This window comes from Pteronotus mesoamericanus, unplaced genomic scaffold (genome assembly GCF_021234165.1).
Source record: "Pteronotus mesoamericanus isolate MK-2021 breed Mesoamerican mustached bat unplaced genomic scaffold, CSHL_Meso_final scaffold_21, whole genome shotgun sequence".
Taxonomy (NCBI): domain Eukaryota; kingdom Metazoa; phylum Chordata; class Mammalia; order Chiroptera; family Mormoopidae; genus Pteronotus; species Pteronotus mesoamericanus.
The window spans coordinates 13,358,517-13,375,805 of NW_026555310.1; the positions used below are offsets into that span (position 1 = coordinate 13,358,517).

The following is a 17,289-nucleotide window of genomic DNA, read 5'->3' on the forward strand; positions in this document are numbered from 1 at the left end:
CTCTCCAGAAATCAGTAAAAACATATCCTTGGTTGAGAGTCCAAAAAAAAAGATAATTAAATATGACTTTTCAATCTAACATTCTTGGTAGAGTAAAAAAGCGTGTGTGCACACATATGAATGATTAGGTTAGAAGCAGCTAAGAAAGGGAACCTAGTAATACGGTCATCTATTTAAGAACCCGGTGGTATTTTATTTCCACAATTACACCCATGATTATTCACCTGAACTCATTAGCATAACTATAGGTTCAAGTGATTACAATTTACCTAAAAGTTCTCCATAATGTCTGGCTCACAGTTTCCAACTATTAAATTACTAAAGTGAAATATGAATTTGAAGTCCTTTGGAATATGTTATGTTGGTGTGGTAATGCATTTTTATAAAGTTAATAGAGGCAACTCCATGTCTCATGGTATTATCTAAATGATGCTGATGGGAAATTTAGTATTACTTGCTTAAGATTGGTCATGTTTTAAGGTTTTCTTTAAGAGAACTTATATATTGTGTTGGTGATAGCCAGCAGTTCTTAAAATAACAATTTCCCTGATCATGAAAGTATTTAGTCTCTCAGTGGGTGTGCTATATTGGACAGAACATTGCTAAAGGACTCAGTTCAATGAAACTATATTGTTAGCACTCTGAACAAGTCAATAAGTCTCTTTGAGCCTTTGTTTCTCATTAACTCTAAATTCATCTTTGCTCTTCCTATGATGTTGTGAGTCTTAAGGGAAGTAAAACACATGAAAATACTTTGTCACTTATCAGTTAAGGTCATATAAGTATAATTATATATTTCCTCTCCTTTACATTAGAATCCTTAAGACCAGTCCACTTCCATAAAATGATTCTGGGATCCCCAAAGGTTTTGAAGGCACCTGGGGAAACAGCTAAACACTCAAGGGATTTTACCCCATAAAATTGAACTGGAAGAGCTATGAAATTTTACAGATTCGGAACACAAAATTAAAATGTCCTCAGAGCATCAGTAGCTCCTGAATGACAGTGACATCTTGACTTACATGACTACATTTAGTTAAGGAGATTTGATATATACCCTTTTCTAATTTAATGGAGAAATTCCTAAATGGCGATTGGCCTTTTAAAAATAGCAAGCAAGGTAATCATTTACATACACTATCTTATTGAATTGAAGAACAATTAGCATCCTCTCTCTCATCTTGAATAAGATTTTAAAAACATTCCACCATTACAGTTTTCCAGCTTCTGCCATCCACTAAAACATTTTTTAAAATGAGTTATTTTCAAAAATAGAAATACCTTTGAATATTTAGGATATCAGAGTTGCAAGGGCACACAAAGAATGGCATTATCAATCTTCCCATCATCAGAAACTATCTAAGCCGTCATAATTAATGCAGTAAACACTGCTGGCTAAATTATTATCAGAAAATAGGGTCTATTTAGGCTTTCTTACATTTCCACTTTGAAGCTCATCAAGTTAATGCATAGCAACCAAAACTCCAAATTTCTTAAGTGGACAGTAACCTAAGGCTGCAAATAATAGTAGGTAGCTTGAGTTTCAGCAGATAATCGGGGGTAGTAGATGGGGTTTTCATTATATTGTCAAGTCCTAAGTGATATCCAGCTTCTTCATATAATATTGACATGGAATCATTTATTAAGTCCTTCATGTCCTAGGTAGACTAAGAGCAATAGCATTGCTTCATTCAGTCCTTACTTGACTTTGTTGAGACAAGTACTTTGATTACCATATTTTAAAAAAGAAGAAATGAAATTTAATTTCTCCTGTTTGTAGTCACAAGCTAATAAAAAGTAGAGTCACAGTTTAATCTTAAAATGTTTGACTCTAAAATTTTAAACAAATATTCTGTTTAAAATTTTAAACTCAGATTTTGAATGGCATTTAAGAGTCTCCATGCCCTAACCCCAGTCTTCCTCTTTAGCTAAACACACACACACACACACACACACACGCACGCACGCACGCACGCGCGCACTGTCTAGACACATAGGACTATTAATTATCTTTGCATCATGCATTTCCATTGATCGTTCTCTTATTTTCTCTTTTCATTTTACTGAAATAGCCTTCCTCTCATTGGGTTGATTAAAATCCTACATTTTGATTTGGTATAGTGGAATTTCCCACTATACCACTTTTTGCAACGGTCTCTCTCCACACACTTGAACTAATTTTTTTTAGAACTATATTTGTATATCACTTTATATATTCCTGAAAATAAAAATACTGATCAGCTTTTGCCTTATAATAATTTATAAACAAGGAAACTGAGACCCAAGATGGGGTGTTAAACAACTTATACAAAGTCATTTAGATCATAAGTTGGCTGATCCAAATTTTCAACCAAGTTCTGATTCTAAAACCTATATTCTTTGTGTGATAACAAAGCTACTCTCCTAAAATGCAAAATTCTAATGAAGAATATTAGGATTTCTTCCCCTTTTCATATTACTGTCATGGTTAATGTATCTGAGTAAGATTAATTTGGATTCAAATAATGATGGATATTTATAACTAACTATCTGATAATTGGTAAGTTAATTAAATTCTCCAAGTTTCAGCTTCCTCTTCTGTAAGCTCAAAATATGGAAAACATGCTTATAAAAATTAAATATTGTAAGATATTTTACTGAATCTCCTAGCAAAAGCCCACTTACCAGTTGCTAAATAAATTCATTAATATCAGTACCAGTTATCATTAGTTAGTGTGTTGGCATAATCCAGTGGGAAGGCATTTTATGTCACTATTTCATAGTGCTTGTACCTTGACAAATGACACTAGTCAGCCTTATGTGTGATTATATTCATTGCCTCAGGACTCAATCTCATATGACAATAGTATAAACAGTAATCAGGATGAGATCCTATGGTTGTTATTGTAAAACTTAAATGAGTTTGTTTGCTTGCTTCTGATATGGATTGGGCATTGTTCATAAAGCAACATCAGTTCTCTTGGTTGGATACAGCTGCTGGCCAGCCTATCATTTTCTTAAAATTATATTCAAATCATATTTTCTATTAAAAGGAATATAATAACCTTGAAGACTTAGACTTGAAAATCACTAATGGAGCTCTGCACAGTAGGAACAATCAAGTAATATTTAGCAGAACAACAACTAAAAGCCCGTTTGCCCAGACTAATTTAAACTTGCTTTCACAAATAGGCAAAGCCAGCCAGCAGAGCAGCCTTGAGGAAGATATTCCTTCTAGTGGATGGATGCTAGGAGAAGGATGTAGAGTAGAAGGATACGCTATACTTTTACAAAACAGAATTCATTTATTCGTCTAACCCAAGCATTTTAAGAGTCCAAGTTAATTTGTAATAATAGTCAATGATAATTCATTCACAAATACATGGAAATTACTCTGAATAGGAGGTCCTCAAATACAGTGATCATAAAGGAGTAATTAAAGGAGATAATAAGCAGGGTGGTCTAAGAGGTGGAGTGGAAGACTGTGATTGTAGAAGGATATGAGCAATAGTTTAAGAAAGAGGGCATATATTTTTTCATGAAAACTCTAAGATACGACATTAGTAACAAGTAAAGGGAATGGAGTGACTTGTCATTTTCATCCTGACATGACTGAACTGATGAATGTCCCTTTGGAAAAGGTTTAGGTAATCTAGATGAATGAGTAGGTTCTCAATATTTTTTTTTCTACACCAAACACGCATGTGGGATGAGGTACACTCCTATTGATAATAGTCATTTTCAGTCTGGGGCAAGGTCCCTTAGTACTCAAGGGACGTATCTATGCCCTTGATGTGATATATATTTTTCTTATCCATTATTTATAAAAATATTTTTAGATGAGTATAACGATATCTATATGATCATGGTTCTTAGTTTTGACATTCCGGAATATCATGACATTCTTAAAAATAAATTTTAACTTACTTCAATAAAAAATTTAGCACATCGTGTAGGATTTGCTGGAAAGGTGGAATAGCAGATGTTTTAAAATTACAAAAAGGCCGGGAATTACTATTTTAGATTACAGTACTGATACTGTACTTAAGTCTGAAGATCAAATTGATAAGAATATTCCTTGTATTTAGTGTTTAATAAGAATATAAATATAATACTATTAAGAAGATAGTTTCATATTTATATTGAATATATAATGTATAAAGTGATGAATAGTTATGGTAATGATGATCATAATTCTTATATATAGTACATATTATGAGTTGAGTACTATTTTAAGCACTTTACATGTCAACTTACTATTAACAGTCTAATGAAGTAGGTAGATGTTATTATTCTCACTTTATAGAAGAGGAAAATGAGGCAAAGAGTGGAAAGCAACTTGTCCAAGATCATACAGCTAATAAGTAGCAGAACCAGCGTCTCAACCTGGGAAATCTAATTCCAGAATTTGTAAGAATAGTGGTAAAAAGGTAAATGAGTTTAGTATACCTGGTGTAGAAGAAAGGTAAAGAATCAAATAAAAATATAAGAGCAAAGTTGAGGTAAAGGCAGTACAAGGCAAGTGAGCTCTTCCCTGTGGAGGAATCAGCTATTTGCTGGAGGTGTCGGCATTTCCCTGAAAGGTAAATAAGAGCTGCATATTCTGGGGGGAAAAAAAAACTTTTAAAAAAACAGCCTAAAAGGTAATTAGACGTATATGAGCCATACCAACATTACTAGATGTTAACTTTTAAACTTTTAAAACAAAAATGAAAATAATTGTAGCTACAATGAGACATCTTTTTCTCATTAATCCTTAACTATGTTGATTGCTATTTTCTCACTTTTCTAATTATAGTCTCAGAGAGAAAAATAAAAGTTAACTTTTTTTTTTGCACCTCTTCGATTTTTTAAAATTAAAAATGTCTTGTCCATAGTTAATACAATTTCACAAAAGTTCATATCCCCTTCTTTTCTCAGCTGAAGATGATATTTGCTCTGTTAGTTTTATTTCTTATCCATACTTAGCTATTTTTAGGGGTAAGAGTAAGAATTGCCTCTTTTCTGTCTCAAACAGTTGAGTTTTCCTCCTCAACTAGATAGGGTAAAATGGGTCATATAGGTATGCTTCTGCCTACTGTGTGTCTTATTTTATTTTAAGGAGTGATTTTTCTACCCTTCCTTAAAAGACACTATTTTCATTGTATGTAAAAGGTGTTACACCTTCTATTTGACTTCTTAAAATTTTTACTTGGTTTAACTGTAGCAACCTGACATTTTAAAACCTGCTTCCTAATAACAGTTGTTTTCTGAAATCACATTTTGAGTAACTGCTTAAATCAAGAGTAAGTTTTTCAAAGTAAGTTTAAAACAGTTATGTATGAGATGGGAGTGTGTTCACTCTTTCTCTAGGGCAAATGATTTAATTTCAAACATTACACTTAGAAATTGTTCAATGTCCTAAAATGTCTTCACTCTGCTTTTTCTCTAAGACCTAAAATTACTGTGTTCCTGAATTACCACAACATTAGCAGTTCCAATCATTTCCAAATTGCTTCAGGAATCATCATGTCTCTAAGGGGAAATTGAACAAATGCCCTGAAACAGCACTGTGTTTATTAATTTAAGTATCATTAGAAATGAGGATGGAATCAGGCAATCTATTGCCAGAGTATCTGGGGTTGAGCTGATAAGGACTCTCACATAATTGCTTACATAAAGATAGAGCAGTCGTTTTTATATGATGTAAAAATAAGAATGATGATACTTCCATAAGAAGTATAGCAAAATCTCATGCTGAGCTCTTTTGTTTGTTTGTTTGCCTTTCAAAATAACATAAAAAAATGAACACTGGGGAAGACTCAATGTACTGAACACAGGGTAGAGCAAAAATAGATTTACAGTTGTAAATACTTGAAACACAGAGTTTATTCTTGTATTATTTATTAATTATTGTATTATTCTCCAAACAAACAACAGTTAGCCTACTTTTTCCCCACCCTGTATTTCAGGGTCCTACTAATACCAACTGTCTGAATTTCATATCCATGTCCTTATAATTTGGTATTTTAATCATAATTTAAAATACTTTGCATGTGTTTAGGAGTCTTTAACAATATACACTATGTTTTTTGCCCTTCGTTGGGTAATATTTCTGCTTTGAAATCTGAATTAGGCATGGATTAACTTCATTTGACAAGAAACTGAGCCCCGAAGTGGTTCCGTGATCCATCCTATTGGGAGTCAGGCTAGGTAGAGAACTCAAAACTACAAAACCCATGTAAGCAACATCACGGACATATAGGGACCAGGAGACACGAGTTATTGGGGGAGGGGGAAACATAGAAAACAGTTGCCTCCCTTTTCAGGTAAAGTTTATATTAGAAAGTTATGCTCACCGTTATCTGTCATGAATCAAGTATCTTTAAAATGCATAGGATTTACTGACCATCTCCCATGACTCGTCTTCTCCGATACTCCTACAACCAAACATTTACATGTACTGATTTTTGTGTCTATTAACTAGCGTGCTAAAGTCTGTGAATTAACCTTCTTCCACTTCTGCTCTGTAGTTTGTGCCTTTCAGAGATTATATTGACAGAAGCGGCAACCACATACTGAGTATGGCTAGATTGGCTAAAGATGTCCTAGCTGAGATCCCTGAGCAGTTCCTCTCTTACATGAGGGCCCGAGGAATCAAGCCATCGCCTGCACCTCCCCCGTACACCCCACCTACACATGTGTTACAGACTCAAATATGACTGTGCTCCGAAACGTTAACGTTAACGACGTGTCAGTTAGAAATGCTGAGTCAAGCTTGGTCCTGGTGCTCGGTAATGAACCAGGGAGTGAGAACCTTTTCTCCGTTTGCAGCAGTACTGGTTAATATGCTTTCTGGGATCCAAAATTATTCTCTTCCTAAACCAAAACTGTAAATATGGTTGTTGCATGAGCAACAGAAAAATTGTTTGAATGCTTGAAGCAAAATATGGATGTCTTCTCTGAACCTTTACTTTTCTTTTTTTCTTTTTCTTTTTTTTGGACAGAAATAGCTAATTTCCAATGTATTGTTGGGAAAAAGCACAAACTATGTTTTTAACTAAAATATTGTCCTCGACTGCTGTGTGTATAGGAAAGCAGTCTTTCTGTATCAATGTTTACATGTTACTACTTTTTAAATTTCAATACTTTTATAACTGTTCTTAAGAATAAGAGTTTTGAATATTGAATCCTTTGTCTTCTAAACTGCAATAGCTATAATTACAAGAGCAATATCTCTTTGAATGGCTGTCTGGACAAACACAGTTGCAAACAAGGAAAAGGACAGATACTTTCACATTTCTTCAGTGAGTGAATTGTCTTACGAAGCTGCATCTGCTTAGTAATCAGTTCCTCCGCATTTGCCAGGTATGGGAGTTTCAGCTTAGCAGATGTATATCCTGTAAGAATGTGCATTTTCCATGGAGCTTGGATTCTAAATTTAGACTGCAGTCAGTTTATGTTCTGTACTGCTAAGTAGAAATTTTTAAAAAGTCAAACATTGTGAACTGTAAATGCACACAAAACACTTTGTGTAAAAAAAGTAGCCTCTTTATATTATAATGCTATTTAGCAAGACTAAAACCCAAAATATTTAACTGTGAACCATGTAGCAGAAATTTTAAACTTTTTATTCCATTTTACCTTGTCTAGATATTTTAATTCAAAGGGATACTGGCGCTCTTGGATTCCTTACCATCTTTCTGCATTGCCACACAAAGGTGCACTGGCTGGAAGTTTTTTGGTGAAATTCCCAGTTAAATATACACAACCATGTGACTTAGTGCACAATACATTTGTGAAATAACCTACTCCTATATACTAATCTGCCTGTCCACAATTAATTGTAAAGAGTTTTTGCATGTACAGTTTTTACAAGTATTACAGTTTTGTGATGTGTCTAAGTTAAAGCATTTCCTTAGAACAAATGGCCTTAAATCCTCACAGAATTCCTGGAAATGATTGTGAACTGCCTTTAAATAATAGAAAAGTGTATTTATTTTTTCTTTTGTGTCAATAATGTAACTGCTTTATAATGTTTTCCTTACTTATACATTTATTACTTGGTTTATTTTTACTGTATGTTGTTCTCTTTGTCCAAAGTTGACTTAGGGTGACTTTTATAAGCATGAAACTATTTTACTGAAAAGAAAAATATATACATCCACATATCTAACAGTATCAATATTATATAATTATGTAATACTAAACTGTCCATTTTTAAGTATGTATTAAAATCTTTAAAAGGATACCTATTTGCTTTGTAAATTTTATTTAAAATGACCCAGAGTCTGATGATTTCCTTTACTGAGCTTAAATATGTATGCCACTATAGTTTATTAACCTACAGGTTTTCTATCTTTATCAGTCCAAAATAACAAAAAATAAATAACATCAATATTCTTTCCTTCTTGTCAAACATCAGTCCTTTTTCCTTGAACTGATCAGCAAAAACGAAAGATGTGCCCTTTCTTGTCTAAATAATAACGTCCCCAAGCCTAGTGGGGGTAAATGGCTAAGAATGGACAATCTCACTTGCAAACCTGTCATTTGTATGGCTATCAGTAATTATCAGAAACATATGTGATGTTAGTGCCATGTGTAGGATTAGAAAATACCTAGTCTTGTCATTGCCTAAAGGACAAAACCAAGGCTAAAAGGGTTAAGTGATTTATCAAGACTAAATAACTTGTTATGGGAGCCTAAATGTTGTGAGTTGCTGTGAGGGGCTGCATAATGAAAACCCCCAGAGATGATTACTCACCGTTGCCGTGCACCTCACTCCAGCTTCCCACCAAATAGTCCTTCATTTGCTGTGATGATACCTGAGAGTTACTTAACAACCAGGAAAGTGTTTCATTCCACACGGTATAGGGAGATACTAGGATGAAACACATGAAACTTTAAAGAACTAATAAGCACACTTTGTAATTTTTTTTTCTAAAAGGCTTTACTTCATTAGATCTTTTCTTAAGCTATCCCTTCCCTTCGATGATGAACACTTGGTACATCATGAGCACAGAACTGCCAGAAAGGGTTTCCTTAGAAGACGTGAAAGGGAGATTGAGAGAACCCACAGGACAAGCCTGAGCTGTGTTTATCACTCTCGTCACAGATGATCATCCTAATACTGTTCATAACTCAGATTCCAGTTTCACAACCAGAGTGAGCATCCACCACGTAAGTGTTTTTCCAATGGAGAGTAAGATAAATACCCATATCAAAATTATTATTTTAAGTTGATGTGACTCCCAACAACTATTTTACTGTATGGAAATATTTGTATGTAATTTAAATATACTAAATAATAAACAGGTCTCCAGTGTTTGTACTAAGAATATTATCTAAAGACATAGCAGTTGTAATTTAAATGACAGAATGCTGAGCAGTTTTAGAGGAATCATGTTTAAACCTTATAAGGAAGGGTTGTTGTTTATATCATACTTTATCAAACCACCCTTAACTCTGTCATCTGGCATTGCTCTTCCTGTATGTCACCATGTATAATGCACACTTTTTTTGCCCAAGGTTTAGAGGGAAAAATAAGGATGTACATTATACATGGGTAGTACTAATTAAAATTTCTTGTACCTTATATCTGTTCTTGTGTTTTGTAGTTGTTACATAAAATTTCTTGTACTATAACATGTTTGAAAATAAATGCTAAAATTCTTTTATAATACAAAAAACAAGTATCTAAATATAAATAAACAAAAAGTTGAAGTAAAAAATTAAAACAAAAGATATTTTTCCTGAAAGTTTGGGCCAAAAATGTGTGCATGCATTATGCATGGCAAAATACAGTACTTCCTGGGTCTTGGAGATGCTCTGAGGACCAAAATCTGAGAGATGACCACTTGAGGTCTTGTCGTGGAAAAAACAAAAACAAACCGCTCTGAAGATTTGCTCATTCAGCTTCAAAGCAATAGTGGCCATGACCGCATGATTTTCTCATCACAAAGTTATTCACTAATTTAATTTCCATGAAACAGGCCTGCTGGGCATTCCTAATGTATTTAGATAAGCTGATGTCACAGAGATAGGATTTGCTATTAGTCAACTAGGTCAATATCATTGACCTTACAAATTAGGAAGAAGGATGAAGAAAGAAAGATACTCAGGGTTGGCTTAAAAATAGCTACTTTTTCAGAGATCTTCTTACAAAATAATTTCATGGAAATTATAACACTGATTCAGTTATTTTTGGCAGAGAACAACCAGTTTGATAACTTTTTTAAAAAGATTTTATTTATTTTCTAGACAGAGGGGGAAGCAGGTCCCACATCAATGTGTGGGACCTGGCCTGGAACCCAGGCCTGTGCCCAGATGGGGAATCAAACTGGGACCCTTTGGTTCACAGGTCAGTGCTCAATCCACTGAGCCATACCAGCCAGGGCCAGTTTGATAACTCTTAACATTTACTCAAGATAATTCTAACAAGAAACACCATATGGAATACCTCTTATTTAGTTATCAAATTTATTATTAAAACTTCTAAAAATATTAAAATTAGAGTCGATTTAAAATTAGCAAAATTGGTTCATTTTCAACAATAGCAAAAGGCATATTCCATAATTTACAGATAGGCATGTTCAACATTCACTTTAGATAATAATTCTGCACAGAAAGTTTTTTTTTTTAAGTGGGGAGCCTGATAATGCAGAATAACAATTACTAAAACTCCCCCCTTTGAATTCATTGATAACAAACTTTAAAGTCCCTAAACATTATATGAACCTATCAAAAAACATTGATAGTTTAGGTCATCGCATGACATTTTGGAGAGATGAGTATAGGCACATTTACTTTTTTATTTATTTTCTGAGGACATACAGTAATTTTAAATTAATGATTTGAAATCTAAATCCAAAAAGATTATGTATGTGCTTGGCCTCTTATAAGGGCTGGTTATAAAGTTTCTAGAAGCTTCGTGAGAAGGAGCGTAACGCATTTACCATGCCATATATTGGAGTCAAAGGACCTGAATTTCCAACTCAGCTATCTGACTTTAGCAAAATATCACTTAAATACCTAAACCTAATTTTTATCATCCATATGTTAGGGTGATAATTCCAAAGGTCCTTACAGCACTATCCTTCTGTGGTTCTCTCAATAATAAAAGTTAATTGGAATACACCCTCAAGCTTGGTGCTTGAATAGCCTGTTGGGATGAGATTGCTGAACGAATTTAATGTACTGAACTATCAAAGGGCTTTCTGAGAAATTGGTAAACAAGTGAAAAATCTTAGTTTATTAAAAAGTCAGGTTATTAGCTTAAGCATTACTCCAAATCAGCCATGGAGTCTCGACATTTCTCGGTCTGAGAACCAGGAAGGTATGGGGAAATGGGAGAAGAACCCAGAGCCCCATTGCCCCGTGGATGCCTTTGAGTGTCCGTATGTGTCCTCATGCCCCTGTGTGCCCGTGCTCTTACCCTCCTGTCGACTGATCACATTTTTAATTACTTGTTTGCTCTCCGAATAAGCAGGTCATCAAATGAATTGTTGAAAGTGAATTGAATGAAAAGATTGATCATTAAAAATACCACATTTTAAGATAAGCCTGAATTTCAATATATCAATACAATTTTAAAACCTCAGCATACCGTACTTTTCCCACATTTATCTGTCCCCCCTGTAAACCAGGACTATGAAGAGCATGAATAGAGATTAGCAGCATCTCTCTTTCCACCTGCTCTCTGGCTAATTAGCAATGAAGTGGTCAACAGGCAGCCAGGCAGCAGGAGAGAAGAGATTAATGAAACCTTGGGCATCTGATAGCCACAGGTCCTGATACACTGTAGTCTGAGAGGAAAATATTCGCAAATGTGAGGATCTTATACTATTTCTGCTCTGAAATTTCCTTTGACCAAGTACACTAAATAAAACAAAACTAAAGAAAACACTCTTTTTAAAAAGGATGTTGACTGCATTCTACCCTAAAAATGAAGCAAAATAACTTGCATTTTAGGTATTGGAAGAGTGCACTGTATTCTTACCTTTGAATTTTACCTGTGCTTTGTTTATTTCTAAGTAGATTGCATGCACACATGTGTGTGTTAGGAGTGATTATATGCCTTCACTCATGCATGTACCTGCATATATATGCAGACAACAGTAAATGCGGGGACAGTAAATAAGAACACAAGAAAAGACAACGCTTACAAGCATTTACTGCCTTTCCTGGTGCTGATTATCCAACTGGGGAAGTATTCCAGCCTGCACAAGGTGTGGACAAGAACACAGTAGGTTAGAACTTTGCAGCTGCATTCGTAATAGGACGGGTTGACTTGCAAATTATACTATGCTAATATTTATGATTTTTAATGTATTCTTGTATCTTCTGCTCAGCAACAAGGGAGAAGGATTTGATGAATATGAATTTGGCTGTGGAGGAGAAACGTGGAAAACTGTAGTTATTACCTATTTGAGTTCTAGCTCAGAATTCCACCCACCAGTTGGTAAGACTGAATTCCATTTAACTTTCTAAGAAGGTATGCATAAATATTCAAAATCTTGCCTGCGCCCTCCATTAAATAGTCTATTTCCTATAACTACTTTTTAAACCATAGTAATGACTTTAGTTTAGCATCTAATCATTTACAAAGCACTATCTCACATGTAACCTCTGTCTACATGTATCCAAGCTCGGCTCATCCACCAAGCCTCAGCTCAAGAGCTGATTTTCAGCAAAGCTTTCCTGTATTCCCTGAATTGCTAGGAGTCAGTGCCTCTTTTTCTCCCACCTGTTATAGGTATCCTGCTCTGCCTCGCTGGGGGCAGGCCATGTTTGCAGTGGGAAGGTCTTAACTGCCGTAACACTGTGGTAGGTTAACCTAAGTCAGAAGTTCATTAACAGGAAGTCGATCTGCCTAAAGATGTGAGTCACAGTCTCTAATGTGACCTTTGTCAGAGATAAAGGGAGTGCTTTATCTCCTGTCTACATTACTCCTTTGTCCTTTGTTCTCACAGCCTTAGAGAAGAAGGAGTTGATCTATCCAGCCTCTCAAACAGCCCAGCAGTCTCCTAGTGAATCCCCTGCCTGCAGTGCTATACTCCATCTCGTGTGGCTCTGCATAGCCACTCCTGACTGGGTTGGTTCCCTCTACCTGGCAGGACAGAATCCACAATCCTTAGTTTGTGTTCTCCCCTAGGCAAAGACATGTAGTTTGCAAGGGAGATAATCTCCCAGAGTGAGGGTTGATATAATTACTGATATATTTAAATTAACATCTACCATCTTCCTAGTTTTAAAAATTTGCTCTACTCAGATTATGTATGTTTTTTTTCTCCTTACCTGATTTGTTTTTTTGTTACTTAAATACTTTTTGTTATTTCATAATAAAATTACCAATGTATTAGCCTCCAGTTCACATGTTCTTACACTATTCTTTTAGTGTCACTAGAGGTTATAATCTGTATCCTGATTTATTAAATTCTAGAGAAATTAGTACTTACACCACCTCCTAGATAATGCCAGGATAGTAAACTTGACTAAACTTCTGTGATTTTTGTTATAACGTATTTTAATTCTACAAATACAGAGTCCGGCAGAAGGAAGGCTTGCTTGAGTGTGGTTAGTAGGTTACATGAAGGTCTCCCACGAGACGGTCAGCAATTTGAACATTTCACCTAAAATGTCATATGGTGTGCTTGAGTGTGATATTCTTATATTACAGAATTACATGCTTATGACTTTGTAATAAAAAAGGGGCATTATTTTTGCTAGACCCTCTATATTAAACTCAATAAGATGACTGTGATTCATTTTGTACACTTAGTACTTTATGCTTACCCACATATCTTTTCCATTTTTCTCCATTACTGTCTACATTTCAGTATTCCCATCTGAGATAAAATTTTTCTTTTACTTTAAGAACTCTATTTTTCTTTTTAGAGTCTACTGGTGATAAATTCTCTCGATTTTGTTTTACTAGATTTACATATATATGTATATATGTATACATATTTATATATATCTCAACTGTGTGTGTGTGTGTGTGTGTGTGTGTGTGTGTATCTCAACTGTATATATAGTTTCTTGTCCTGTTTCTTGGTTGGCTTGCTAATTTATATTTAACCTGAGATGTCTGGAAAAATTATAGAATTTCTAGAAAATTTGTTTTCTTCTCCCAAGAATATTCTCCCTACTTTCATACAGGTAGGTGGATGGTTCATATCAGGAGGATCACCTAAATTTAATGAGGTGTCCAGGTGTTTCATTCCAGGAGTGCGCTCTGTGAGGCTAATCCTACCCTCCGCTTCACCCCTTGCTCCTAGAGTGCAGCTTCGCAAGGTTCCAGATAAGATTTCAGGTCAAGTACCAAGTTCTTTTCATGGTGGCTCTGGATTGTAAGTTTTCTCTCATAACTCAAGGAGATTGCTTGGAATCTTGGCTGGATTCTCCCTTTCTTAGCAGCTGGTCTCAGCATATTATCTTAACCTTTACCTACCCAAATCCATCCCAACCTAAGACTCAGCAAATGTGCCAAATAAAAAAGTCAGTGCAGAATGCTGAGCTTGACTAAATAAGCACCCCTTCTCTCCAAGAACTTGGACTTTCTTTAGTTCTTAGCTACGGCATCATTTCCTCCTGGACCCTTGCCCTAGTCGTCCAACAGGGTAATTGTGCACTCATAGTATATGGGCTAAGGATCCCGACCATAGTCACATAAGTGATTCACAAGTTTTTCCTTCTTCCCCTCCCCTTCCTCCTCCTTTCCCCACTGCTCCTTTCCCCACTTCTCCTCTTCTGTGGCTTTTCTAGGAGGGGGTGTTTATGTGTTTGTATTGGTCTGTCACAAGATCCTCAGTCCTACCTTAGAAATGGAAGCTCCTGGAATTATTAACATGTCTGTATTTCCTTCTATAATAAATATTTCCTAAAGACAAGTAATATGTTCTTTCTATGAGGAGAGAAAGAATGAAGTGTTAAGTAAAGAAATTGACTAACAAGTATCTATCTGATTTTAGAGGAATAGGAGAGTCAAGTTTCAAAATTCATTCATTCATTCATTCATTCACCTATTTACTGAGTTTCATACTACTGTAATAGTCAAATATGGCACGGGAAAAACTGAAGTCTTGGAAATGTACAATATCACTTGAAATTTTTTCCTTTGGTTTATAACCAAACATGGAACATTTCAAGACCTACTCTTTGTTCGTCTGTCTAGCCTTATAATATTATCTCTCCTAGTTTCAATACATGAGCTTCAGCCACACCAAACTAATTGCTGTGTCTCAAGGTGTCATGGTATCCTTTATTCGGTTAGCCAAAAAGTCCTTTTGGTTTTTTCTGTAAGATGGCTCTAATAGTACTTAGTTTTCCTTAACTTCTTTTGAAACAATTTTGTTAGATTGTATTGTGACAGCTGTCATATCAGCATGCATTAAAAAAAATCAAAATTGGCAAATTTTTGTGTAGCCATTTTAATATTGAAGATGGAAGAAAATGTACAACATTTTTGTTATATTATGCTTTATTATTTCAACAAAGGTAGAAACACAACTGAAATGCAAAAAAAAAAAATTTGTGCAGCATATGGAAAAGGTGCTGTAACTGATTGAATGTGTCAAAAGTGGTTCATGAAGTTTCATGCTCGAGACTTCTTCCTGGATGATGCTCCACGGTCAGGTAGACCAGTTGAAGCTGAGAGTGATCAAATCGAGACATTAATTGAGAGCAATCAGCATTCTGCCACATGAGAGATAGCAGGTGTCCTCAAAGTACACAAATCAATAAAGTTACCGGTGAAAATGAAAAGCATGTCTTTCATTTTACGGAAAAAACCCATACAGGCTTTTTGGCCAACCCATTTGTAACTTCATTCACATCCTCCACTCCCTTTTTCCTAGTTAACTCCTCTCCTTCAGGTCTCACTTCAGATATTCCTTGAGGATAGTTCTTTGAGCCTCTAAGGCTGGGACAGGTGTCCTTTGTGTATGCTCCTACAGGGGCCAGTGGTCATTGCTGACTGTGTTTGCACAGTAATGTTTTCTCACTGACAGCCCTGGCTTCCTCACCATACAGTGAGCTTCCTGAGAACAGAGACTGTCTCTCTGTGCTGATTTCCCACAGCCAGCCCAGGGCCTGAGACACATTCAGTACTCGCTAACACACATTCAACCAAATGAATGCCCTGCAGGTTGGCATTATAGAAATAGGTGAGAACCTTGTGCATACATTTTAACTTGAAGAAAAAAAATTTTAATTTCACCCCTTCTACTAACATTTTTAGGAAAAGCATGAAACTCAACAAAGTGTTCACATTGTTCTGATCCCTTTTTGAGGGACTCTGTTTGGAAATAGCTTCACACACTCCCTTTTTCCTCTCATTCCTCTAATCTCAATGTAACGCAGTGAGCCAGGAGAAAGATATTATTTTGGCACAAAATTTCATGTTGGTTTAAAAAAAAAAAGAAGCTCTGAAAGCCTTGAGCTGTTTTCAGTGGTGGATGTTTTTCATCCTCTGGTTAAAATAAATTAAAAAATAAAAACTTGAGCCCACCAGCCAACAGGCAAACCCAACTTCTTAAACTTGCATCTGCTGTAACTTATATGCCTAAACCTCCCCGTCCCATTTCTATAGCAGCAATATTGAGAACCAACCAACAATTTCAGTGACATCAGTAAATTTTTGTTTGCTCTTCATCTGATAATGTAATTGCTTCGGTTACTGTTTCCTACTTATTTTAATAAACTCTCAAGAAACCATCTTCCCAGAGCATTACCATATTCTCATTCTAGTTTAAAGATTGAATTTACAATAACCTGTATTCCATCACATACTGGAAAAAAAATCTTATGTGTAAATATGGTATTTAGATCTATTTTATGGAATTTCAGAGGGAAAAAAAGCAAGATTAGTTGCAAAGATACAAGGAAACATATTTTGTATCAATATGAGAAATTTTTAAAAATTAGAGTCCTTCAACTACAGAATGGCTTGACTTAGGAAATAGCAAATCTTCTCTTATTGGACTTATTTAACAGTAGAGCTGATGACCTCTTAGAGGTATCATAGAAAGTTTTAGCAACACATTTTTACATTTTTGTAAGATGAAGTCCAATTAAAGTTGCTTTGTTATTATTTCCCAAAAACCACACTTCTTCTAAAAATGCTTATATATATATATATATATATATATATATGCACACACACACACACACTATATAAAATCAGCATTTATAAATAGTGTATATTTTTTAAATATGCACTATATATAAATTTACACATCAATATATCATATATTTATAAGCATAGCTTGGTGGAGCAAAACTAAGTTTACAGTTCATATGGGAAACAATACAATAATAAATAATAACACA

At 35.0% G+C, this 17,289-nt stretch overlaps 1 protein-coding gene across 1 annotated transcript in view; it reads left to right on the forward strand.

The window, feature by feature from the left end:
- CPNE8 (copine 8) overlaps positions 1-8,076 on the forward strand; it is a 177,437-nt gene extending 169,361 nt beyond the window's left edge. Inside the window, exon 20 of the mRNA XM_054591256.1 lies at positions 6,492-8,076. Within this exon, the coding sequence (XP_054447231.1) occupies positions 6,492-6,680 (189 nt within the window). The 3' untranslated portion in view covers positions 6,681-8,076. The remainder of the gene's footprint in view (positions 1-6,491) is intronic.
- The last annotated feature ends 9,213 nt before the right edge of the window (positions 8,077-17,289 follow it).